At 43.8% G+C, this 26,281-nt stretch overlaps 1 protein-coding gene and 1 long non-coding RNA gene across 2 annotated transcripts; both read right to left on the bottom strand.

The window, feature by feature from the left end:
• Window positions 1–8,603: 8,603 nt before the first annotated feature.
• On the bottom strand, window positions 8,604–20,184 carry LOC129832479 (nucleotidyltransferase MB21D2-like). The gene is made up of 2 exons (XM_055896585.1): window positions 19,259–20,184; window positions 8,604–11,825 (listed from the first exon to the last, which is right to left on the bottom strand). Exons 1-2 carry the CDS (start codon window positions 19,512–19,514, stop codon window positions 10,561–10,563), a joined length of 1,521 nt encoding a protein of 506 aa, XP_055752560.1. The 5' UTR covers window positions 19,515–20,184; the 3' UTR covers window positions 8,604–10,560.
• LOC129832480 (uncharacterized) lies at window positions 16,710–19,221 on the bottom strand. Its single transcript, XR_008755949.1, has 2 exons — window positions 17,131–19,221; window positions 16,710–16,846 (listed from the first exon to the last, which is right to left on the bottom strand). It is a non-coding gene; the product is annotated as an uncharacterized LOC129832480 (long non-coding RNA).
• Window positions 20,185–26,281: the final 6,097 nt, after the last annotated feature.

The following is a 26,281-nucleotide window of genomic DNA, read 5'->3' as shown; positions in this document are numbered from 1 at the left end:
ACAGACTCCTCTGCTGGAGTTTTAAGGTCACATGTTACACTTCCACTATCGAAATTGGGCATCCGACAACAAACACCTGTTATTGTGCACTACCTGCTATATATTTTTCTCGTCATCAAATAAAGCTTTTTTGCTCTTTTACATACACTACTGGTCAAAAGTTTTAGAACACCTACTCATTCAAGGGTTCTTATGTGTTTTTTTACTATTTCCTACATTGTAGAATAATAGTGAAGACATCAAAACTTTAAAATAACACACATGGAATCATGTAGTAACCAAAAAAGTGTTAAATAAATCCAAATATATTTTATATTTGAGATTCTTCAAATAGCCACCCCAAATAGCCACGATGACATCTTTGCACGCTCTTGGCAGCGGTGACAATCACAAGATAGGGTGCATCCGATTCCGCCAAATAACATTTTCCTTGTCATAGCCTACTCTTTTGCGATTTTTACATTGACTCATTTGTGTTCAAAACACTCAGACGTTTGGTTCTCGCATAATTTAGCTGAGCTCAGAAGTCCCTTTGATCCCATTTATATAGGCCTAAGATTTCTGCTGTCGTAGGAGGCTGAAGATGTCTGGATACACACTAAACTACAAGTCCTGTTCTTTTCCAGATATAGTCTCAAGTGATGACTCAAATGGGTGCAGGGGTAGGCTGGAGGAATTTAAACATGTTTGCAGGATTTTTATCAAACGGGTTTAGTGTGTGAGTTTCCATGGTAATACAGGTTGGTACCCAAGTACAGTGATGTTACTTTTGTGTGACCTGTAGGCAGTAGGGGCTGAAGGGCTGCCTGGCTGTAAGTTGCTATGGAGACTGTAAGTGATGACATATTACATTTTAGTGGCTCCAAAAAAGATTGAAATTGAAAATATTATGGTCTTTGAGCCTAGTAGGGCTAGATGTAGTGTACTGCAGATAATATAGGCCTATATGGTACTGGTTTTTGGTTCTCAATATTTCTAAGGGTGTGTCCTAAATGGCACTCTATTCCCTATGTAGTGCAGTACTTTTTACGAAGACCCATATGGCCCTAGACAAAAGTAGTGCACTATACAGTCTTAGAATTAGGGGTGACTCAAGGAACCCTGGAGATTCTCAAGGAACCCTGGAGTTCCTCAAGGAACCGTTGCAGTCAGTGGGTTCATATTTACACAATTGGTTAGTTGAGGGGTTCTTGGAGGAACTTTTAATGTTTCAATGTTGCAAAGGCTTCTGGAGGAACCTTTTTGCTGGGGCTTGCAGAGCATATGGAATTTATTTCGCAGTTGGATTTGTGGCGCTGCCGGACTCAAAAGCAGAGCTGGCATTATGGGCAGGCCTTAGGGGGCCTGGCCCACCGTACTTCCTTGCCTGTCCAAATAAAAATAACAAACATTGATAATTTATTTGACCGAGACGTGTGCCGACAGAAAGACGCATCAATCTCAGCTAAAGCATCCGAACGAGCAAAACAGAGTCCCTCTGTCTCAATATGTGTAGCCAATTTATCTGATGCTTGTCAGGTTTTGGCCAAGACTGTTCGGGTTTTGGTCACTAGATGTCCCCATTGCACCTTTTTTGTACCTTTTGTTTTTCTTGCTCTAATTATTGTTTGCACCTGTAGGTCATTCCCTTGTTAGTATTTAAACCCTGTGTGTTCCTCAGTTCCTTGCTCAGTGTTTGTAAGTTAGCACCCAGCCCCAGCCCAAGCCTTGTTTTATACAGATATTTCTCTTGTTGGATTTTCCAGAGGTTCTCTGGTTTAGTTCTTGTGTATTATTTGAGTAGTCTTTTGAGGTTTGTTTTTCCCTGCTGTTTTTTACCACTTTGTGGAGTTTGTTTTGTATTTTGGAGGATTTCCATTTTGTGCCTCTTGGCTTTATTTTTGGACATTGTGGATTTAGTTTCTTTGCCTGAAGATTTTGTTCTTTTATTAAACCACCATCTCTAGTACTGCTGTGTCTGCCTCATCTTCTGGGTTCTGACGATTATTAGTGACTGTTTCTCGCACCGGGTCCTGACAATGCTGTCTGGCCAAGAAGAGCATAAGACAGATGCTGTTTTGCTTGCTCGGATGCTTTCTCCAGTGAGATAGTTTCAGCCACTTGCAAATTTGAAGGAAGGTTGGTGGGTGCACAGTGAACTGTTCGATTGCTGGAATTATTTTGGACGTATGTGCGAAGTTAATTAACCTACTTTTTGAAGTGATTTGTTTGACAATTAGATGAAAAAATCATGACTGGTTGTGTTCTTGCCATATTAAAAGGTAATACATTTTTACAGTTAAATTACATGTCTTTACTATAAAACCAAAATAAATGAATTCACACATACATAGGAGGTCCCGTAAATCAAATGCCCGTCCAACTGATTCGTTCTGGTGCCGGCCCTGCTCAGAAGAAGATTAAAACATGCTGTTTTTGGCGATAGCTTTATGGGATATCTAGCGACTTATAAACAATGATCCATTCCTATATAAGTACTATTTAAATAGCAATGTTGAATAATACAACATTGGATGTCAAGCCAATTATTTTATAACTGTAGCCTTCCTGTTTTATTTCCAAAAGGTTTCTTGTGATGATAATGACATTTGTTTACGATGATAACCTTGCCTACACTTTGATGAATCATGCGACTAAACTGAATAAAAAGAAGAAACTACTCTATGAAACAAAGATAAACGACATAACAATGGTAGTAAAAAGCTTTGGAGCACCGTAAACGAAATTTTGGGCAAAAAGGCAAACTCCACTCCATCATGCATTGAAAAAGATGTCCCATTCGTCACAAACCCCACTGATATTGCCAAGTACTTTAATGATTTCTTTAATTGCCAAGATTATCGAACTTAGGCAGGACATGCCAGTAACAAATGCTGACACTACACATCCAAGTATATCTGACAAAGTTATGAAAGATAAGCATTGTACTTTTGAAGTCAGTAAAGTGAGTGTGGAAGAGGTGAAAAAAGTATTGTTGTCTATCAACGATGACAAGCCACTGGAGTCTAACAACTTGGATTGAAATTTATTGAGGATAATAGCAGACGATATTGCCAATCCTATTTGCCACATCTTCAATCTAAGCCTACTAGAAAGTATGTGCCCTCAGGCCTGGAGGGAATTAAAACTACTTTCCCCTTCCTAAGAATAGTAAAGCACCCTTTATTGGCTCAAATAGCTGACCAATCAGCCTGTTACCAACCCTTAATAACATTTTGGAAAAAATGGTGTTTGACCAGATAGAATGCTATTTAACAGTAAACAAATTGATAGACTTTCAGCACACTTATAGCGAAGGACATTCAACAAGCACAGCACTTATACAAATGACTGATGATTGGCTGAGGGAAATTGATGATAAAATGATTGTGGGGGCATGTTTTGTTAGACTTCAGTGAGGCTTTTGACATTATCGATCAAAGTTGGCTGCTGGAAAAACGTATGTGTTATGGCTTTAGACCCCTTGCTATAATGTGGATAAAGAGTTGCCTTTCTAACAGAACACAGAGAGTGTTCATTAATGGAAGCCTATCCAACATAATCAACATAGAATCAGGAATTCCCCAAGGCAGCTGTCTAGGCCCCTTACATTTTCAATCTTGATTAACGACATGCCACTGGCTTTGAGTAAGGTCAGTGTGTCTATGTATGCTGATGACTCAACACTATACACGTCAGCTACTACAGCAACTGAAATGACTGCAACACTTAACAAAGAGCTGCAGTTAGTTTCAAAATGGGTGGCAATGAATAATTTACTCATAAATAGTTCAAAAACTAAAAGCATTGTATTTGGGACAAATCATTCACTAAACCCTAAACCTCAACTAAATATTGTAATGTCTAATGTGGAAATTGAGCAAGGTGAGGTCATGGTGAAAACTGTCATGGTGAAACCATGTTGATACAACAGTAGCTAAGATGGGGAGAAGTTTGTCCATAATAAAGCGCTGCTCTGCCTTAACAGCACTATCAACAAGGCAGGTCCCAAAGACTCTAGTTTTGACGCACCTGGACTACTGTTCAGTTGTGTGGTCTGGTGCCAAAAAGAGGGATTTAGGAAAATTTCAGTTGGCTCAGAACAGAGCAGCACAGCTGGCCCTTAGATGTAGTACACATAGGGCTAACATTAATAATATGCATGTCAATCTCTCCTGGCTCAAAGTGGAGGAGAGATTGACCCCATCACTATTTGTGAGAGGTATTGACATGTTGAATATACCGAGCTGTCTGTTTGAACTACTGGCACACAGCTCAGACACCCATGCATACCCCACAAGACATGCCACAAGAGGTCTCTTTACTGTCCCCAAGTCCAGAACAGACTATGGGAGACGCACAGTACTACATAGAGCTATGTACATCAAGTAACTCATGCAAGCAGTAAAATTAGATGTAAAAAACTGATAAAAATACATCATATGGAACAGCGGGACTGTGAAGCAATACAAACATAGGCACAGACACATGCATACAAACACACAATAACATACGCACTATACACACACGTACACATGGATTTTGTGTTGTAAATATGTAGTAGCAGAGTAGGAGCCTGAGGGCACACACTTAATGTGTTGTGAAATCTGTTGTGAATATATTGTAATGTTTTTAAAATTGTATAACTGCCTTAATTTTGCTGGACCACCGGAAGAGTATTTTAGGGGATCCATAATAAATACAAATACACTCTTAAAAATGCTTCTAACTGCTGGGTTGTAGGCATTGGGTCACTTAGTAGGAATGTTTTCTTTAAAAAGAGCCAGGTTGGGTTGTTGATGCTGGGTTATTGGTGCTGGGTAATTAAAATATAACCCAGCGGGTCAGATGAGAAGACTCAGGGCGTGGCTTAGTAAAGGTGTCGCTTTCAGATAGTTATTCTTGGCCACCCGTGAGAGTGAACACAATTCCTGTTTTTCGGTTCTGTTGTATTGTCATCACATGTTAAGGTTAAACACTGACAGTTTTGTAGCTTTAATAGGCTTACAGATGTGTATGAGTTGCTCAAGTGCCTACACAAATCCCAATGTTGGAATAGTTACCACTTTATTACTATATAAAGTGGTCATTGCATTCGGATGACTGTCATGGTTCTATATGTAATCAGCAATGTTAATATTATATTATAATGTTGCTACAATATTTTATTAAAAAGGTTGAACATTTAACCCCTCCCATCACAAACAGGTTCCTGTTTGAACTTTTACACGGGCAGCCCAGTATCAGCATATAAACGTCAATCTGTGACAATTTTTCACAAATCTAGCTTCATGTGACAGGGGATCCTCAAATAACATTTTCAGAGGGGTTCCTCGATGTACCTTTGTGACCTGGAACGGTTCACTGTGTGGCAATTTTTAGAACCCCAAAAGGTTATTCCAGGCTCCTTTACTTCTAGAGTGTAGGGAATAAGGGGCTATTTGGGACGCACCCTAAAACCACTGAGGGAGAGAAATTAACATAGTGAGATATGGAAAACTGAATTTTTTATGGTCTTTCCATTTTGCTGTGGGCTGTACATCACTATGTATTAATGTCTGTTAATGTCTACAAGGCTACTTTCTAAGGTTAGGATTGGGAGGTGGGGTAGCTCATCCTAGATCTGTACCAAGGGGAAACTTCACCCTTGAGCGTGTGCTTGCAGAGGTTGGGGCTGGAAAGAGAGGGGTGCGGCAGCACGGTTGAAGTCCAGGCCGCAGGTGTCCTGGCAGGTGCTGAGACAACAGGAAGCAAAAATAACCTGGCAGAGGTAGAGAGGTAGGGAGGAGAGGAGGCTGGTGGGGGTTTTATACAAAATAGAAATAGATTATCCCAACACATTTGACTGTTTTAGGCCAGAGCTGCCAGACTGTGAGGACAAATTCAGAGAACACAAATATAATCAGTATAAATTCAGATTATTTATCATATGTGCCCCTAAAGAACTGTAAATTTCATCAACCCCACCTTTCATAAGTGCTTTTTATTATTCTACAAAAGAAATGGAGGACCTATAAAGTAGGCTACAATACAAAAGACAGAGACTCATTTTCAGTCACAGTAAGCAATACATGAAGCCCTTAGTCAGTATGAAGGTGGAGTCTAAATTGATTTCCAAAGTCTCTTCAGAAGGGTGCAACGTTACCAAACGTTCAGATAGAAATGCTTTTTGTAGAACAGATCAGATTTTATGGCATGCATAATTGAGCATCATGTATTATATTCATTCCATTTCTATCTGCAATGTTTCACCTCACTGAATACACCCCATTCCTACATGTCAGTCTCTCAGGACAATTAATTGTTGCAACCCACCAAATCATATCAGTCCCTGCGACCTGACTCATCCAACCATATTCACCATGCCATGCCCTCCCTGTTGTTACATCACATCTGGGGCCTGTTGGAATACCTCCTTTCCACCTTCCTTGAGGTAATTAGTGATCTGACAAGGTTGGGTTGGTGAAAGCAACAGGGTGGTAAAACTGGCTTTCACTTTTCCAATGACTTACAGATCAGGGTTTACCTACCAAAAGGGAGGTAGGACGCATGTATAAGTGTGTGTGAACAGTGCTGTTGTCTGTCTCTACCTTAACTACCAACATTAGCCGTAAGAGCAGTCTGGGAGCAGAAGGTTGTCAATATTAGTGATCGTATCTCCTCTCCTCAAGAGGAAGAATCCCAGGCAAGGGACCTCTATTTCGTCCTTTGGCCAAGACACTGTGACGGGCTGAATCTCAAGTCTTTCCCTGTGTACTCACTCCTTCCCTCTTTCTCTCCTTGCCTCCAAGTGTGTATCTACTCAGCCAAGTGGCTATATGGAGAGGCAGGGCGTCTGAGATGGCGAGATGTTGAGGCTTCGGTTCTCTCCTTGTCTGACTGACTGAATCCCCTGGCTGCTACCGTGATGTTTCCTTCCCTATGAGACCAACGATGCTCCCTCCACTCCAGTCATCCCGAACTGCTTCAATCAACCCTTCAGCCACCAATCTACATTTTACCCGATCTAAATCAACTTTTGTATTTCTTTTTTCTCTTTGTTTCCCTTTGTTTTCAGTATATGGGATTCAGCTTTTAGCTGTGAACGTGTACAATATCAAAAAACCTTACTATATGGATTGGAGGATATGATCCAAGGTTCTGGATTATCTCTGACTTTCTCTCCTTCAATGCACTTTGAGAAGGATGTGAGGAGGGAGGACGAGTGGAATCGAGGAAAGACAATTGCGAAAGAGCCAAGTACTCAAAGGACAGCAGCTACCACGGCTTAAGACGGGTGAACACTACACTAACATCGCTGAGCCTCTCACAATCAACTCCTGATGTTTTTTTTTGTCTGGCCAACCTAGTGCTGCACACACTTAATGATATGGCACAGACCGGGGTCACGCACTACAAGATTCTTCACTTGGTCGTGAGGATTCTCGATACCACGCTGTCTCACGAAAATGATGTGATTAGATTTAACTTAGCTACAATGAGCGGTGGCTCAAAGCAGCCTCAAACGTTTTCCGTCAGACATTCCCGCTTGCCATATAGAGTTGAAATATCTAGCCAAAATTTTGAATTTTGCTTGTGAACTTTAGAGCTGTAACGATTTGACACTTTGGCTTTAGTTATAGGCAAATACATACTAGTAGTAGTCTACACGTTCTGGGTGATGCAACGTCATCATCTCACTGGCTTCTTCTCTGGCAACCTCTCATTGGCTATTGCTGACCAGCGTTCTCAAAACGTGTTTTTGCAAATCTCACACTAAAAGAGCATTGCAGATTTTGTGCAGATAAAATCAAACATGTTTGTAAGTGTCGGGACGTCTGGGACTGCTCAAAGAGAAGATCGGTAGCCCTCAGATTGCGTCTCTGAACCGCTCACATTAAACCAGCGTCGTTAACGGCCGTGTGCCCCAAATAGGCAATGACATGGGGATTTTGAAAGCAAAATTGTAGCCAAAGTCGAGTAGTGTACACCCGGCTTTACATATCTGTGTCTACATGCACCTTATTCGGTCACATAAAGAAGCCAAAACCTATGTAATTACATTGCAGTTGAATACATAGCTACAACTTGTTCTACAACTGTAATACCTGTTTGTGTCATGTACAATTGCAAGGATTTGTACAATAACTCACAACGGAGACAATTTGCATTCTTCGTGCTGAGTGCCAAGCAGAAAGGCATCAGATCCCATTTTTTTGAGTCTTTGGTAATGACTCGATCTGGGATCGAACCCCCAACCTTCCCGTTTAGGACAGACACCAAGGCAACCGAGTTGGTGTTTAAAAATGTCAATGAGTGCACAAACTACAAATAGGTATACTGTAATGGCAGAACCTAGAACCATGCAAAGTGGGACCCATTTTTCATATCACAGTGAGATCGTGTAATGCACATGTCAAAGTCATTCCACGGAGGACCGAGTCTCTGCGGGTTTTCGCTCCTCCCTTGTACTTGATTGATGAAGTAAGGCCACTAGTTAGTAAGGAACTCCCCTCACCTGGTTGTCTAGGTCTTAATTGAAAGGAAAAAATCAAAGTCCAGCTGACACTAGGCCCTCCATGGAATGATTTTGTCACCCCTGATGTAACTGATATAATTCGGATACAAAGAGCCAGACAACAGTGTAGGATCCTGTACATCTTTATTCATCACACAAATTGATATTGTTTGCAACATACTGTATCATTAATGTGCATCAGACAAGCAACTGTTAAATGTTATACAACATCGTTTTGTCAACTATTTCCGAGCAGTTTCTCTTTAGAGTCGTTGTTAAATATGTTTAATTACATTTTAGCTTGATTATCGTGTTACCATCTACACACAATTTGATTTGATCATTGGGGGGACTTGCTCTCCCTCTCATACAGTATGGTCACGTTTCAGGCTAACTACATTGCCGATATTGCATTGCATCAACCCATGGTCAATCGATTTGTACAGACAGGCATCAGATTGCGATGTCATATGATGTGATATGACATCTCATATGACGTGACGTGACAGCTACCCAGGCGTTGTGAGATTTCGCAGGCGTCTGCAACGTAGTCAGCCCGGAATGCGGCCAGTATGCCTTTGGTAAGGCATAAAACACATTCTTCAGGCCACTCCAGTGATTAGTCTGAATTGATGGTAAGGCAGTGTGTTTTTTTATTTTATTATTTAACTAGGCAAGTCAGTTAAGAACAAATTCTTATTTACAATGACGGCCTACCCCGGCCAAACCCAGACGACGCTGGGCCAATTGTGCGCCGCCCTATGGGACTCCCAATCACGGCCGGATGTTATGCAGCCTGGATTCGAACCAGGGACTGCAGTGATGCTTCTTACAATGAGATGCAGTGCCTTAGACCGCTGCGCCACTCGTGAGCAAATGATCCCTGCCGATGGTGAGGTTGCTCATTTTGGTCCATGACAGGTTTGACTCAACAGGATTTGAAGAACCTCAGGCCACGCGATTCGTTGGTGCTGACAATGCCACTGACCGATTGGTCCATACAACTGATACAGGCAGGTTCCCACTGCTGTTTTACAATATTATGTACACAGTAGCTACGCCCATGTCCAATTAAAATACATCATTGTGTGTTTGTTCAACTTAATTTGCATAACCAGTCAATCATAAAACATCTTCATAAGGTCAGCAGCAATATGGAAAATAAGAATCACAGCCAAATGTTTCCGAGTTCCATATAACACAAACAAACAAAAGGACAAGGTCCCAGAGTTCTGGAATATCACAAATACGTAACAAATACACCACTTCACTGATCAGGAGTGTGTATGATGAGTGTTAGCACTTATATGTGTGGTGTGGTGTGTGTGTGTGTGTGTGTGTGTGTGTGTGTGTGTGTGTGTGTGTGTGTGTGTGTGTGTGTGTGTGTGTGTGTGTTTTTGTTTTACTAATTGCACTTGAGGATGAAGATATGTGTATCACATTGCCAGTCAGATATCTGCAGGTTTTTGGCATATTCTGGATACATCTGAAACTGTTCACTGTACACATAGAACATGGGTATGAATGCACAGAGAATGTAAAGTTAGAAACATTTTGTCATTGCTATACAGCTTATTGGAATAACAGCTCTAAACCAATAGAGAAAAAAAAGACGTTGAAATTGCCTTCCTAAAAGATATGCAACATTTCAGACTTCACATCACAACTTCCACCATAACTGTGTGCCTGTACATTCTGTCCAAAATAATACCAATGTCCACACACACACACACATCCACTCAACTCTCTTTATGCACAGTTATGGCGTTAGTACCATCAGTTCCCCAACAGGGACTAAGCCATTCCTTAACTTTCCGAGGAAAGACGCCAGTACCTCTTCTTCCACCTGTTTCATGTAGTCCTGTAAAGGCCTTCTCAAGGTGACACGGGCACTGTAGGGTTGGTGGGGTGTGGGGACAGGGAAACAAAATGGGAAGACACCATTGCACAAAAGCACCTCGCAATGCTCTGTGGCGACCGTTACTTGGGAAACCGACTAATTTGACGACTCGACAGATCGATCTAGTCAAAGGGAGAATGGGTGATGTGGGAGGAGAAGAATAGCTTTTTTCTATTTTGAAGTCTCAGAAGAACTTGTCGTCGATGCGGAAGTGCGGCCGCGTCACGTCATCGGGGTTGATGAACACCGAGATGGACTTTCCGGGATTCTCCGTCACCAGCTGCTGCAGCTTCTTAGCCAAGCGGTCATCCGGCTGGTGCTCGCCGCCCGCGTCCGACTGTGGCGACGGCAGGTTTGAGGCACTGCCACGCCAATGCAGTTCCAGGGTCAGTCGGTTGGCCGCCTTGGCGTGCTCAATGGTGGTGCGCAGGTGCTCGGCCGGGTCGGAGCGCACCGAGCTGAGCTTGCGGGCGTGGAGCATGGCCATCTCGTCCGACAGGTGCTCCAGCATGTTGCACTGTGGGATGAAGTAGTTGGGGCACATCTTGTTGACCAGGCAGTTCTGCAGGTCGTCGATGAGGCCTAGCAGGAAGTGGGCTGAGAAGTCTTCCTGGGACAGGTAGGTGGCGGGGAGCCGATCGCAGGACCACAGCATCATGCTCCGCAGGTGGTAGGGGCTGATGGCCTTGGGCCTTGACAGCAGCTTGATAATGATGGCCTTGCACGCCTGGTAGGCCTGCATCAGGCTGGCCGAGATGCACTTCTTGAGCTGCACTTCGCTACGGGCAAAAGACAGGCGCCACTCATTCTCCTTACGGCCCTTGTGGGAGCAGGCAGGCACCAGGTAGAAGCCGCTGATCACCTCCTCCTCTGTGATCTTGCCATCCCAGAAGTGGTTCTCCATCAGCCAGCTCTGGGCCACTGCTGGCCATCCCTTGAAGGAGACCACAGGCACGATGTCATAGAGCATGCGGCTGCTGCCCACGCCCAGGATGACGGAGATGATTGTGCCGTTCCGCTCCACCTTCTCCACGCGGGGCATGCCGCGCTGGGGCTTCTTCTGGATCTCCACCAGGACCACGCTGATGGACTCGTAGAACCAGTCAGCCACCAGTGTGGGTGAGAAGAAGTAGTTGGTGGCGCCATTGATGTGGTCTACCACTGTGCAGCAGTCCTTCCACTTGTTGATGGTGCCCTCGTCGAAGAGGCGCAGGCTCAGCCACGAGTGGCACAGGGCTGAGTGGCGCATGTCCAGAGTAACCGGCTGGTTGCGGTCGTGCAGCTTGAGCGCAGGCACGAGAAGGGTAAAGTCCATGTCATAGTCGGTGCCGCGGGCGTAAACACTCAGCTCGTCTAGGTCCATGTCGACCACGCCCTCCCGCACACCACCTGACAGCAGCAGGTACTCGTTGGCCACAGGGAGCTTCTGGTCCAGTTTCTGCACCATACCTGATGGGAGAAGAATAAAGGGGGATTAATAGTGGCCTGTGTGGTCCAGCCGTTAGAGTTGGCATGGGTTCGAATCCGGCCCACTGCCCTTTGACCTCCTCCTACCTTTCCTGTCTTTCCTTGCCTGTCATATCTGTTCAATAAAACAAACAAAAATACAAAAGGAGTGAGACTGTCCCACTCCTTAAAAAATAGGGGGATGAATAGACAGCATGTAGCTAGCCTATGATTAGGTTTTCATGGTGCAAATTCTCTGTAATAAGGTAGCCTATGCCATTCCAAAGGAAGGAGCATTACACAGAGGCCTGCACTCTGGAGCGGGATCGATTTGGAGGTGGAGGGTCCGTCATGGTCTGGGGCGGTGTGTCACAGCATCATCGGACTGAGCTTGATGTCCGTACAGGCAATCTCAACGCTGTGCGTTACAGGGAGGACATCCTCCTCCCTCATGTGGTACCCTTCCTGCAGGCTCATCCTGACATGACCTTCCAGCATGACAATGCCACCAGCCATACTGCTTGTTCTGTGTGTGATTTCCTGCAAGACAGGAATGTCAGTGTTCTGCCATGGCCAGCGAAAAGCCCTTATCTCAATCCCATTGAGCACGTCTGGAACCTGTTGGATTGGAGGGTGAGGGCTAGGGCCATTCCACCCAGAAATGTCCAGGAACTTGCAGGTGCCTTGGTGGAGGAGTGGGGTAACATCTCACAGCAAGAACTGGCAAATCTGGTGCAGTCCATGAGGGGGAGATGCACTGCAGTACTTAATGTAGCTGGTGGCCACAACAGATACTGACTGTTACTTTTGATTTTGACCCCTCCTTTGTTCAGGGACACATTATTCCATTTCTATTAGTCACTCAATTAGGGCAGATTGAGCAGCTTGCTGTGGAACGGGTAAAACAGCTGGTTACATTTTTGATTCGTCAACTAAGTGCAGTCGCGAGATGTGACTGATATTTCACAGGTGGGGAGAGAGCGGTGGACATGGAGGGGGCTTGGCTTGAGTCATGACATTTGTATTTGTAACTAAACATAACATCATTAACCAGTTCTCAAGATTTGAAAAAAAAAGGTCCTGTCCCGGGAACACTAGAGATCACTTTTGTGTCCGGGTTTTGGTTTCGTTCTTCAAAATGTTTTGTTATTTTTCTGTTCTGTTCCCTGAACCTGTTCCAACCCGATACATTTACATGAAATAATATTAACACAGGCTAAATAAATCTCCCCTGTCATAGTGATCCTACCATCCCATAACATTTCAGATGTGAAAAAATGACTTGCCATTATCTTATGCATCGTTGGCTTCTGGGTTCTGTGTGTACTGCACTGGGCTGAGCTAGCCTAGCATGCTCCGTTAGCATCGGCTGAGTTTATTTAAGTGGACTGCAGTGCTCTGTCTCTTTTTTCTCTCTTCCTCTTCACTGATTCCAGGCAGTGTCTGTTCCCTCTCAGCAGCCATAACCCCCAACATAAGAGACAGGCCCGAGTGGCTCAGCGCTGTGGTCTACTGTCACTGTTTGTTTGAGACACTGTGACTTTGAGACACTAAGCGCAAGAAGCTTAAGTGTGTAGGCCTACAGTGCAAGTGTGTGTGTGTGTGTGGGCTTGTATTACTGTCCTTGAGGGTACCGGAAATCCCTAAAAGTCCCCACAAGGATAGTAAAACCAGGAAAATTCTCCCTCGTGGGGCCATTTCCCAGGTCTCCATGAGGACGAAGACTATTTTAAGTTTAGGGGTTAGCTTTAAAGTTACAATTAGAGTTAGGGTTAAGAGTTCGGGTAAGGATTAGGTTTAGGGAAAATAGGATTTTGAATGGAAATAAATGTTAGGTCCTCACAAGGACAGTAAAACATATGCTGTGTGTGTGTGTGTGTGAGAGAGAGAGAGAGAGCGAGAGAGAGAAAGAGAGAGACTGTGCGAATGTGAGTCTGTGTGTGTGTGTCGGTCTGCTACTCTTTTTGTATCTTTTGCACACGTCATCTGAGTGAGTTTTCATGGTGTCCAGTTTTCTGCACTGCTGCTGAACCAGTACACCACCACAACAGTTCGCCTAATATGCCAGTCAAATCAAAGTTATTCAAGTTAGTGCAGTGATATTCAAACTTTTTCAGCGGGGACCCTATTTCTTCCTGCAAAAATGTAGATTTTTATATCAACAAAAAAACTTAAATTCATTACATTTTACTGAAACCAATAAATACATTCTCAAAAAATATATATTTTTCATCTTTCTCAAAAACCTTTGTATATTGCCCCATACAATGATCTGTCATCTTAAATTTTTTTAATAAAAAAATGGTGACACCACTGTAGTTCCCCCGCGACCCCACTAGGGGTCATGACCAGACTTTGAATGCCACCGAGTTAGTGGGCACGTTTGAGTGATAATGCTAAAGCAACCGACGAGACGAATGCCGAGGAGTGAAGTCAGGGGAGGTTCAACCATGATAGCCGAACACTAACGTGGTTTTCCAACAGCAAGGCTCATATCAACATGGCAGTGTTGACATTGTTTATAAAAGTTTTTCTTGTCGAAATAAATATGTCACCAACCACCATATCACACACTCACAAATGGAAATATGTGTGTGTTCATTGTACAATGAATTATTGAGTGAGAATCAAATATCACATTCATTTGTATATCCACTACTATATATGAAACGCGGCAAAGTTAGTTCCTGATTCAGCCATGTCATAGGGTGGCGCACAATTGGCCCAGCGTCGTCCGGGTTAAGGGAGGGTTTGGCCGGGGGGGCTTTACTTGGCTCATCACGCTCTAGCACCTCCTTGTGGCGGGTCGGGCGACTGCAGGCTGACCCTGGTTGACAGTCGAAAGGTGTTTCCTCCGACACATTGGTGCGGCTGGCTTCGGGGTTAAGCGGGCAGGTGTTAAGAAGCGCGGTTTGGCAGGTCATGTTTTGGAGGACACATGACTCGACCTTCGAGCCCATTGGGAAGTTGCAGCGCTGAGACAAGATCGAAATTGGGGAGAAAAGGGGGGTTAAATAATATGACATCTTATTCTGGTACCTCTATCTGAGCACCTCGTCATAATTCTGACCACTAAATTGAATTATAAACTCAGCAAAAAAATAAAACGTCCCCTTTTCAGGATCCTGTCTTTCAAAGATAATTCGTAAAAATCCAAATAACTTCACAGATCTTCATTGTAGAGGGTTTAAACACTGTTTCCCATGCTTGTTCAATGAACCATAAACAGTTAATGAACATGCACCTGTGGAACGGTTAAGACACTAACAGCTTACAGACGGTAGGCAATTAAGGTCACAGTTATGAAAACTTAGGATACGACAGATGCCTATCTACTGACTCTGAAAAACATAAAAAGAAAGATGCCCAGTGTCCCTGCTCATCTGCGTGAACGTGCCTTAGGCATGCAGCAAGGAGGCATGAGGACTGCAGATGTGGCCAGAGCAATAAATTGCAATGTCTGTACTGTGAGACGCCTAAAACAGCGCAACAGGGAGACAGAGCGGACAACTGATCGTCCTCGCAGTAGCAGACCACGTGTAACAACACCTGCACAGGATCGGTACATCCGAACATCACACCTGCGGGACAGGTACAGGGTGGCAACAACAACTGCCAGAGTTACAAAAGGAAAGCTAATCCCTCCATCAGCACTCAGACTGTCCGCAATAGGCTGAGAGAGGATGGACTGAGGGCTTGTAGGCCTGTTGTAAGGCAGGTCCTCACCAGACATCACCGGCAACAATGTCACGTATGGGCACAAACCCACCGTCGCTGGACCAGACAGGACTGGCAAAAAGTGCTCTTCACTGACGAGTCGCGGTTTTGTCTCACCAGGGGTGATGGTCGGATTCGCGTTTATCGTCAAATGAATGAGCATTACACAGAGGCCTGTACTCTGGAGCGGGATCGATTTGGAGGTGGAGGGTACGTCATTGTCTGGGGCGGTGTTTCACAGCATCATCGGACTGAACTTGTTGTCATTGCAGGCAATCTCAACGCTGTGCGTTACAGGGAAGACATCCTCCTCCCTCATGGGGTTCTCTTCCTGCAGGCTCATCCTGACATGACTCTCCAGCATGACAATGCCACCAGCCATACTGCTTGTTCTGTGTGTGATTTCCTGCAAGACAAGAATGTCAGTGTTCTGCCATGGTCAGTGAAGAGCCCTTATCTCAATCCTATTGAGCACATCTGGGACCTGTTGGATTGGAGGGTGAGGGCTAGGGCCATTCCCCCCAGAAATGTCCGGGAACTTGCAGGTGCCTTGGTGGAAGTGTGGGGTAACATCTCACAGCAAGAACTAGCAAATCTGGTGCAGTCCAAGAGGAGGAGATGCACTGCAGTACTTAATGCAGCTGATGGCCACAACAGATACTGACTGTTACTTTTGATTTTGACCCCCCCTTTGTTCAGGGACACATTATTCCATTTTTGTTAGTCACATGTCTGTGGAACTTGTTCAGTTCATGTCTCAGTTGTTGAATCTTGTTATGTTCATTCAAATATTTACACATGTTAAGTTTGCTGAAAATAAAAGCAGTTGACAGTGAGAGGACGTTTATTTTTTTGCTGAGTTTATTATGTAGGCTACAGGTCATAGTTAAGACCTCATCACAACCTGATAATAACCACCTGACTACAGCTTCTTACCTACTGTAAAAAGGATTGCAAAGGATAAAGTTGGATATTGAAAACCTTGTTCATTACATTTCTATTAGTTTCCATAGGCACCATTTAAAGTTTCAATCTGCATATTCTTACATTTAAAATAGATCAAGCAATGGAAAAAAACAATCTACATCACAATTCTTTGCACATCTGCACAGTAATTGTTTCATAATTAACCCACAGACATTACATGCATAGAAAGACTGGGACAGAGTATATAAATGCACGTTGGGATTTTTATTCATGCCTAATAAGAGTGGTGTAATCGGGTAGATCCTCATCGAGGACTGCAGAGCAGAGAAGGCGATCTGGAGCATAGTGGCCCTCTTGAATAGTTGTGTGATGGGTCAGATCTGCAGTGAAGAGAATCAGCGCAGTACAACTTTATCAATTTGAGATTTTAAAAGAAAACTAGAAAAAGGATTTTCCTGAAAAAACTTGGTGGACTCAGCTGGCTAAAAGTATTTACGTGGTACTAGTTGAAGAAATCTGTTACAGTTATAGCTCAGAGAGGTCTTCAAAAAAGAGCAACTTGCTCATATACATACTTTGCATCCTCCTCCACCACAGCGGTCTGGGACATATTTTAGGACTTTACGGAGGCCCGTAAAGTTTCCAGGCTTTTCATGACACTTACTGTAAGCATTTTGCACACGTTTTCTAAAGTTATTGTGATCGTCGTCACTCTGTCCGTCTCTCCCACACACATACACAGACAGAGAGAGACAGACAGCAACACACACACACATACAGAGACAGAGAGAGACAGACAGCAACACCGTCATTAGCTAAACAGATTTCAAAATGTAAAAATGTTAGCTAGCTGCAGGAGGTAAAAATGTTAACTTACCATGTCCATAGAAGATTAGCTAGAGAGCTAATATTAGCTAGCTAAAATTAGCCAGCTAGCAAAACTTTCCTTGAAGTTCTTCTCCCCAACAAACCGCCGCCTTACTTACAAAAGTAAAACAAGAATGCAGGAGAATGTTATCGACGTTTTTGTGCAAATTTCGAAGCTGTCATTGTTTTCCAGCTGTGTTGTTGGGTAACCTACAGGGCGCTCTGTTCCAATGACGCATGAGCAATGCGCTTGATCGCTCAAGCTGCCTGCACGGCGCACGGAGATCTATTGCTGCTAGCACCGGTTCCAATCCAAATTTTAGTTGGAACAGATATGCCTACCTCCTCATTTAGCTACTGACATTAAAATAACAATGCGTGCAGTAATTTGAATTGCTCAAAAGCTTTAAGGGACAATATAATTGTCAGGGTCAAATTCAGGTGCAATAATGTTTGACTATTGAAATAAATTGAATAAATATAGGGGGTTGTAAATCCTGGTGGATTGTAGTAGGATATTGAAATAAAATACATAGGCCTACGTGTTTTTTTGTTAAATTCTGAAAACTAATTTAGTTACTCTATAAAATCGAAATTGCATTCAGTGGAACAGAAGAAAATGCACAGCACAATAAACAAACGATTACCATTAAAAGCCACACACAGCAATCTACCAGATATTATTCATTTAAAAAACGTTATTTCATTACTGTATTTTAACGGCAGTACATTTTTGTAAGGGTAGGCATATACTATATTATAGTGCATGTTCATCTTACATGCTGGTAGCCTATAACAAATATTAGGGAAGTGAATGTGCACTTTTCAATTCGGTGGACTGCAACTACGAAAAGCATTGCCATTGCCTGTACTAAAATCAAAAGCATTTAAAGCATAGATCCTCTAAATTAGGAACCATCTCTGATAGCTATAGGGCCGCAGAGACTGTCACACATTTTAGCTTGCTAATGACCAAGCAAATTCGATGCATTGGAGGTGAAATATAACACATTTTTTAACTGGTATTTCATCACCTGCCGGATAAAAACGTAAAATGGCCCTACTCCTGAAAAAGTTAATTGGACCGGAAAACTGATGAGGACTCGGCCCGAGTACCATTAGACTTAGCCCAAGGTAATATGATTATATCGGAATCGGGAAGAGCTCCGCCCGCATGAAGCCCCCTGAGTCCGAGTCTCAAACGGAATAGGCCCAGCTCCTTGACTGGGTCCATGAGACCCTAACCCGCTTTGGTGCGCTCTGCCAGCTGTTATTTGCCAACTGTTCTAAACGGAATCATGCAAACCCTTCTGAAAAAGAACATTACTCCAATTTGTATAATTGTAATGGTTCCAATGTCATATATTCAATGGGTGCATGGCCCACAAACACTATGCACATGTTTATTAATTGAGTAGCATTTAGATAACTGGTCAGTAGTTCGATCAGATTAATACATATTTTTCATGACATCATGAAAAAAAACGTATTTTGCATGAAATCTGGTTGTCATATGGGTATAAAACCTCCCGACCAGATTTCAACCACAACGTATGCCCTCGAGCAATGGCAATCACAGACAGTTTGCAGGCAGTGCAGCCCTATGAATGATGTAAGACTAAAATAATGAATTATTATATTGTTCAATTTATCTAGGACCGGACAATGATGGGTCAGAGATTAGATAGATATTCGGGATTTATAGTCAGCCTCTTGATTTGATCTCTTGATCTACACTGATAGATTTGAAATAGCATACTTGCTTTTATTATTGCATCCATTCACCACTGATCAAGCTAGCGGACTGTAGTTGTTATTGAGAATTGTCATAAATACGTTTCGCATAATACATTTTTTTAATCTGCCTCATTCTAGGTTAAAATGTCAGCTAAACAGACGTGATTTTCCCACCCACAATCTCTTACCGAGCATGGAGAAAATGAAATCCTTGGCGGTGTGAATCTCGAGCGCTCGCTGGTCGTCATATTCTCGCTGATCGTGTTTACTAAATTCCAGAATCAATCGGTTCAAATCCTCGATTCTGGCCCCGGACCTGAAATCGAGCTCGGGGTAGTTTGGGATGATCTTGTTGTTATTGTTCGAGGAGCTGTGAGTCGCAGTGGGGCTGTTTCCCAAGCTATTTACAGACCCAGCCCGGCTGGTTAGCGCAGGGGCCGCCATGTTTGCAAGAAAAAAACTGAAATGTGAACGCAGGCGTCCCAAGGCCCCACACAGGCTACCTCGGCTTCAGTTCAGAACATCGGCCACTGCTTGCACCAAACAAATCGGAGGTCCTTTAAATTTGATGCGGGGTGTGCAAAGTGCTCTCATCAGCGTGGCTGTGGTTCAATGACTGTTGGGGATGGCTGTCGAATCGTAGAAAGTCATTGTCATAGCTTGTGTGAGAGTGATGAAGTCAAGTCGATGATGGTGCTGATGATGACGCTAGCCGAATCAGCTCCTCCAGAGCGACGAAGGAATTGCGCTGGCGCACGTATGTAGCTGATACGTTGCCCAACCTATTATCTGACATCTGTTTGGAAGACCTTCTTCTTTAAAATTTTATGGCAGACTACACCTTTTGGTGTATTGCCGCCAACTACTACACGGGGTATTGAAACAAAACAAAAATACTATTCCATTGATGGTTGTTTGAATACATAAATTACTATCCCACTCCTTCAGTCACATTCAAATAACGTCCTTACACACATTCAAATAACGTCCTTACACGAGCTCAGGTGCCCGTGAGGACGGAACTTTAATCGAAAGGATTCCTTGTAACGCTTAGCCGCACTCACAATGATGCCTATTTTCTACGATTTCCTCTCCTTTTGCGCTGTGCAGTTCATAACCAAATTAAAAGTCCAGGTTCTTAACATGCAACATGTCACCGAGGTAAAGACAGTTTCAAGTTGGATATTTGCACTTTCAAACCTCAATAGCTTTCAAACCACTTGAGCCACAGACTCCAAATAAGTGTCATGATGTTGGAAAAATTGCACACAACATTGCACAGGTCTTATTTTCACGATTTGGACATTCATTCGCTTTCCAAAGCTAATAAACATGTGGAAATGTAAGCAGCATTTTGTATTCCTAGTTGAATTAGTTAGGGAGCGTAAACAAAGTACAAACTTTTTATATTCGAATTTCAATAGCTCCTTGGTCATGTGGACCTACTTGACTCAAACAAGGTTCAGAATGTCCACTGACTACCCTTCTATATTGCACACCCTTTAGTTCGTCCATTTTCATCTCACATGATTTTACATACATTTTTCAAAATTATAAATGTCAATAGCTCCTTGGTCATGTGACCTAATGACTTCAAACAAGGCTCAGAATGTACACTCAGTGGGCCTACACATTGCACACTCTTTAGTTTGTCCATTTTCATCTCACATGATTTCCATAATTTCCATCAATTCCCATTATTAAAGTGGCTGGAGTTGAGTCAGTATGTTGGCAGCGGCCGCTAAATGTTAGTGGTGGCTGTTTAACAGTCTGATGGCCTTGAGATAGAAGCTGTTTTTCAGTCTCTCGGTCCCTGCTTTGATGCACCTGTACTGACATCGCCTTCTGGATGATAGCGGGGTGAACAGGCAGTGGCTCGGGTGGTTGTTGTCCTTGATGATCTTTATGGCCTTCCAGTGACATCGGGTGGTGTAGGTGTCCTGGAGGGCAGGTAGTTTGCCCCCGGTGATGCGTTGTGCAGACCTCACTACCCTCTGGAGAGCCTTACGGTTGTGGGCGGAGCAGTTGCCGTACCAGGCGGTGATACAGCCCGACAGGATGCTCTCGATTGTGCATCTGTAGAAGTTTGTGAGTGCTTTTGGTGACAAGCCAAATTTCTTCAGCCTCCTGAGGTTGAAGAGGCGCTGCTGCGCCTTCTTCACCACGCTGTCTGTGTGGGTGGATCAATTCAGTTTGTCCGTGATGTGTACACCGAGGAACTTAAAACTTTCCACCTTCTCCACTACTGTCCCGTCGATGTGGATAGGGGGGTGCTCCCTCTGCTGTTTCCTGAAGTCCACAATCATCTCCTTTGTTTTGTTGACGTTGAGTGTGAGGTTATTTTCCTGACACCACACTCCGAGGGCCCTCACCTCCTCCCTGTAGGCCGTCTCGTCGTTGTTGGTAATCAAGCCTACCACTGTAGTGTCGTCCGCAAACTTGATGATTGAGTTAGAGGCGTGCATGGCCACGCAGTCGTGGGTGAACAGGGAGTACAGGAGAGGGCTCAGAACGCACCCTTGTGGGGCCCCAGTGTTGAGGATCAGCGGGGTGGAGATGTTGTTACCTACCCTCACCACCTGGGGGCGGCCCGTCAGGAAGTCCAGGACCCAGTTGCACAGGGCGGGGTCGAGACCCAGGGTCTCGAGCTTGATGACGAGTTTGGAGGGTACTATGGTGTTAAATGCTGAGCTGTAGTCGATGAACAGCATTCTCACATAGGTATTCCTCTTGTCCAGATGGGTTAGGGCAGTGTGCAGTGTGGTTGCGATTGCGTTGTCTGTGGACCTATTGGGTCGGTAAGCAAATTGGAGTGGGTCTAGGATGTCAGGTAGGGTGGAGGTGATATGGTCCTTAACTAGTCTCTCAAAGCACTTCATGATGACGGAAGTGATTGCTACAGGCCGGATGTCCACTGACTACCCTTCTATATTGCCCACCCTTTACTTTGTCAATTTTCATCTCACATGTTTTTACATAAAGTTTTCCAAATTTAGAATTTCAATAGCTACTTGGTCATGTGACCTAGTGACCTCAAACAAGGGTCAGAATGTCCACTGACAATGCCTTTGTCACGTTCTGACCTTAGTTCCTTTTTTATGTCTTTATTTTAGTTTGGTCAGGGCGTGAGTTGAGGTGGGCATTCTATGTTGTTTTTCTATGTTTTGTTCTATGGTTATATTTCTATGTGTTTGGCCTAGTATGGTTCCCAATCAGAGGCAGGTGTCAGTCATTGTCTCTGATTGGGAGCCATATTTAGGTAGCCTGTTTTTCATTGGTTTTTGTGGGTGGTTGTATCCTGTGTTAGTGTTTTCACCATACGGGACTGTTTCGGTTGTTTGTATTTTTGTTATTTTGTTCAGTGTTCGGTTGGTTTATTAAATTATATCATTATGTACACTTACCACGCTGCACATTGGTCTGATCCTTGCTACTCCTCCTCCTCAGAAGAGGAATGCCGTTACAGCCTTCATATCTCACTCTGATGATGGTTTGTCATTTTTCAAAATGTAGAATTTCAATAGCTCCTTGGTCATGTGACCTAGTGACCTCAAACAAGGTTCAGAATGTCCACTGACTATACCTTCATATTGCACACTCTGATGTTTGTCTACTTTCATCTCATGCTATTAGACTTAAATCAGTATGCTTTGCAGGCCATCTACACCAAAAAATAAAATAGTGTTTTCGACCTAATTGTCACATAACAGCTAACCATTCATTATTGAAAATATAACAATCAAACCTGCATTACAAAGACCCCGCAGCTGAACGTGTCCTGCTATATGGTGTGTTATTTCACCTCCTTTCCACTTTATGTCCACCCAGTCATCTTTTCCATGGCAGGATCTTCTCATTTTGAAGTACTCTTTTTTATGTAAAAATAATGGAATCATGATTAGTTATAGGCAAATGAATACACAGGCAAAATTGCTGTTTTCCTTATCACTATAATCTAGTAGTAATTTAGTAGTAGAGGTAATTTCCTTAATGCCCCATTCTACACACAGCCTAAATTATAGGCACTGAACCATTTACAGGACAATAATAAAAGTAGCATATAGGATCCAACCCTATCACAGAGTGAATAAATGTAGAGCGTTTGTAGACTTTAAGAAAAAAATATGAAGTGACAGTTTCATTAGTACGTGCTTAAAGAAAGTCATATCACAAAGATCACAGATGACAGTGCCCACCAAATCTATGACAATAGAGAATGAATTGTAAGCACCAAAGTGTGTTTGTCAAAATAATATCTGAAAATGTTGAACATACTTCTATTTGCAATAGCAATTTATGATATATGCAGTTGAGTAATATTCCATGTACCAACACAACATGAAGGACGGACATAAGACATTCCCACCTATAGTATTGACAACTTGACAACAAGTTCTCATTTACAACTGCGAACTGGCCCAGATAAAGCAAAGCAGTGTGACACAAACAAGAACACAGAGTTACACATGGAACAATTTCACAAATAAACACTGTAGTGATAGATGTGCAGAAGATGAATGTGCAAGTAGAGTTACTGTGGTGCAAAGGAGCAAAAACAAAATATATATAAATAAAATAAATAACACTATGGGGATGAGGTGGATGGGTGGGTGTATTGACAACTTGACAACTTGACTTCAAGTTGTCAATACTATAGGTGGGCTATTTACAGATGGGCTGTGTACAGGTGCAATGGTCTGTATGCTGCTCTGATAGCTGATTCTTTTTTTTAAATCTTTTTTTTTTTACCTCCCTTTCTCCCCAATTTTCGTGGTATCCAATCACTAGTAATTACTATCTTATCTCATCGCTACAACTCCCGTACGGGCTCGGGAGAGACGAAGGTCGAAAGCCATGCATCCTCCGAAGAATAACCCAACCAAGCCGCACTGTTTCTTAACACAGCGCGCCTCCAACCCGGAAGCCAGCCGCACCAATGTGTCGGAGGAAACACCGTGCACCTGGCTCCCTTGTTTAGCGCGCACTGCGCCCGGCCCGCCACAGGAGTCGCTGGTGCGCGATGAGACAAGGATATCCCTACCGGCCAAACCCTCCCTAACACGGACGACGCTAGGCCAATTGTGCGTCGCCCCACGGACCTCCCGGTCGGCTGCGACAGAGCCTGGGTGCAAACCCAGAGTCTCTGGTGGCACAGCTAGCGATTCGCGATGCAGTGCCCTAGACCACTGCGCCACCCGGGAGGCCCCGATAGCTGATTCTTAAAGATAGTGAGGGAGATATGAGTCTCCCGCTTCAGTGATTTTTGCAATTTGTTCTAGTCATTGGCAGCAGAGAACTGGAAGGAAAGGCGGCCAAAGGAGGAATTGGCTTTGGGGGTGACCAGTGAAATATACCTGCTGGAGCGCGTGCTACGGGTGGGTGCTGCTATGGTGACCAGTGAGCTGAGATAAGGCCTAGCAAGGACTTATATATGACCTGGAGCCAGTGGGTTTGACGACGAATATGAAGCGAGGGCCAGCCAACGAGAGCATACAGGTCGCAGTGGTGGGTAGTATATGGGGATTTGGTGACAAAACGGATGGCACTGTGATAGACTACATCCAATTTGCTGAGTAGAGTGTTGGAGCCTATTTTGTAAATGACATCGCCGAAGTCAAGGATCGGTAGAATAGTCAGTTTTACGAGGGTATGTTTGGCAGCATGAGTGAAGGATGCTTTGTTGCGAAATAGGAAGCCGATTCTAGATTTAATTTTGGATTGGAGATGCGGGTCTGGAAGGAGAGTTTACAGTCTAACCAGACACCTAGATATTTGTAGTTGTCCACATATTCTAAGTCAGAACCGTCCAGAGTAGTGATGCTGGACGGTCGGGCAGGTGCGGTCAGCGATCGGTTGAAGCGCTTGCATTTAGTTTTACTTGCATTTACGAGTTGTATGGCATTGAAGCTAGTCTGGAGGTTAGTTAACACAGTGCCCAAAGAAGGGCCAGAAGTTTACAGAATGGTGTCGTCTGCGTAGAGGTGGATCAGCGAATCACCAGCAGCACGAGCGACATCATTGATAGTTGGTGAACCAGGCGAGGCAGTCATTTGAGAAACCAAGGCTATTGAGTCTGCCAATAAGAATGCGGTGATTGACAGAGTCGAAAACCTTGATCAGGTCGATGAAGACGGCTGCACAGTATTGTCTTTTATCGATGGCGGTTATGATATTGTTTCGGACCTTGAGCGTGGCTGAGGTGCACCCATGACCAGCTTGGAAACCAGATTGCATAGTGGAGAAAGTACGGTGGGATTCAAAATGGTCGATGATCTGTTTGTTAACTTGGCTTTTGAAGATTTTAGAAAGGCAGGGCAGGATGGATATAGGTCTATAATAGTTTGAGTCTAGAGTATCTCCCCCTTTGAAATGGGGGATGACCGCAGCAGCTTTCCAATCTTTGGGGATCTCAGACGATACGAAAGTGAGGTTGAACAGGCTAGGATAGTTGTATGGCATTGAAGCTCGTCTGGAGGTTAGGGGTTGCAACAATTTTGGCGGATAATTTAAGAAAGAGAGGGTCCAGATTGTCTAGCCCGGCTGATTTGTAGGGGTCCAGATTTTGCAGCTCTTTCAGAACATCAGCTATCTGGATTTGGGTGAAGGAGTAATGGGGGGAGCTTGGGCAAGTTTCTGCAGGGGGTGCAGAGCTGTAGAGGTAGCCAGATGGAAAGCATGGCCAGCCGTAGAAAAATGCTTTTTGAAATGATCAATTATCGTAGATTTATCGGTGGTGACAGTGTTTCCTAGCCTCAGTGCAGTGGGCAGCTGGGAGGAGGTACTCTTATTCTCCATGGACTTTACAGTGTCCCACATTTTTGGGGAATTAGTGCTACAGGATATACATTTCTGTTTGAAAAAGATAGCCTTAGCTTTCCTAACTGACTGTGTATATTGGTTTTTGACTTCCCTGAAAAGTTGCAAATCGCGGGGGCTATTCGATGCTAATGCAGTATGTCACAGGATGTTTTTGTGTTGGTCAAGGGCAGTCAAGTCTGGGCTATATCTGTTCTTAGTTCTACATTTTTTGAATGAGGCATGCTTATTTAAAATGGTGAGGAAAGCACTTTTTAAGAGCAACCAGGCATCCTCTACTGACGGGATGAGGTTAATATCCTTCCAGGATACCCGGGCCAGGTTGATTAGAAAGGCCTGCTCGCTGAAGTGTTTAAAGGAGCGTTTGACAGTGATGAGGGGTGGTCGTTTGACCA

This window comes from Salvelinus fontinalis, chromosome 33, assembly GCF_029448725.1.
Source record: "Salvelinus fontinalis isolate EN_2023a chromosome 33, ASM2944872v1, whole genome shotgun sequence".
NCBI lineage: Eukaryota > Metazoa > Chordata > Actinopteri > Salmoniformes > Salmonidae > Salvelinus > Salvelinus fontinalis.
The sequence above is the reverse complement of the archived record's forward strand: the minus strand, read 5'-3'. Positions and strand labels throughout refer to the sequence as shown.

Excerpts from the sequence above, each read along its gene's own strand:
- LOC129832479 (XM_055896585.1), bottom strand. The coding sequence starts at position 19,514 with ATGGCGGCCCCTGCGCTAACCAGCCGGGCTGGGTCTGTAAATAGCTTG. Across the intron at positions 11,826-19,258 it reads TTTCATTTTCTCCATGCTCG|GTATGGTGCAGAAACTGGAC; the intron begins GTAAGAGATTGT and ends TTCTCCCATCAG.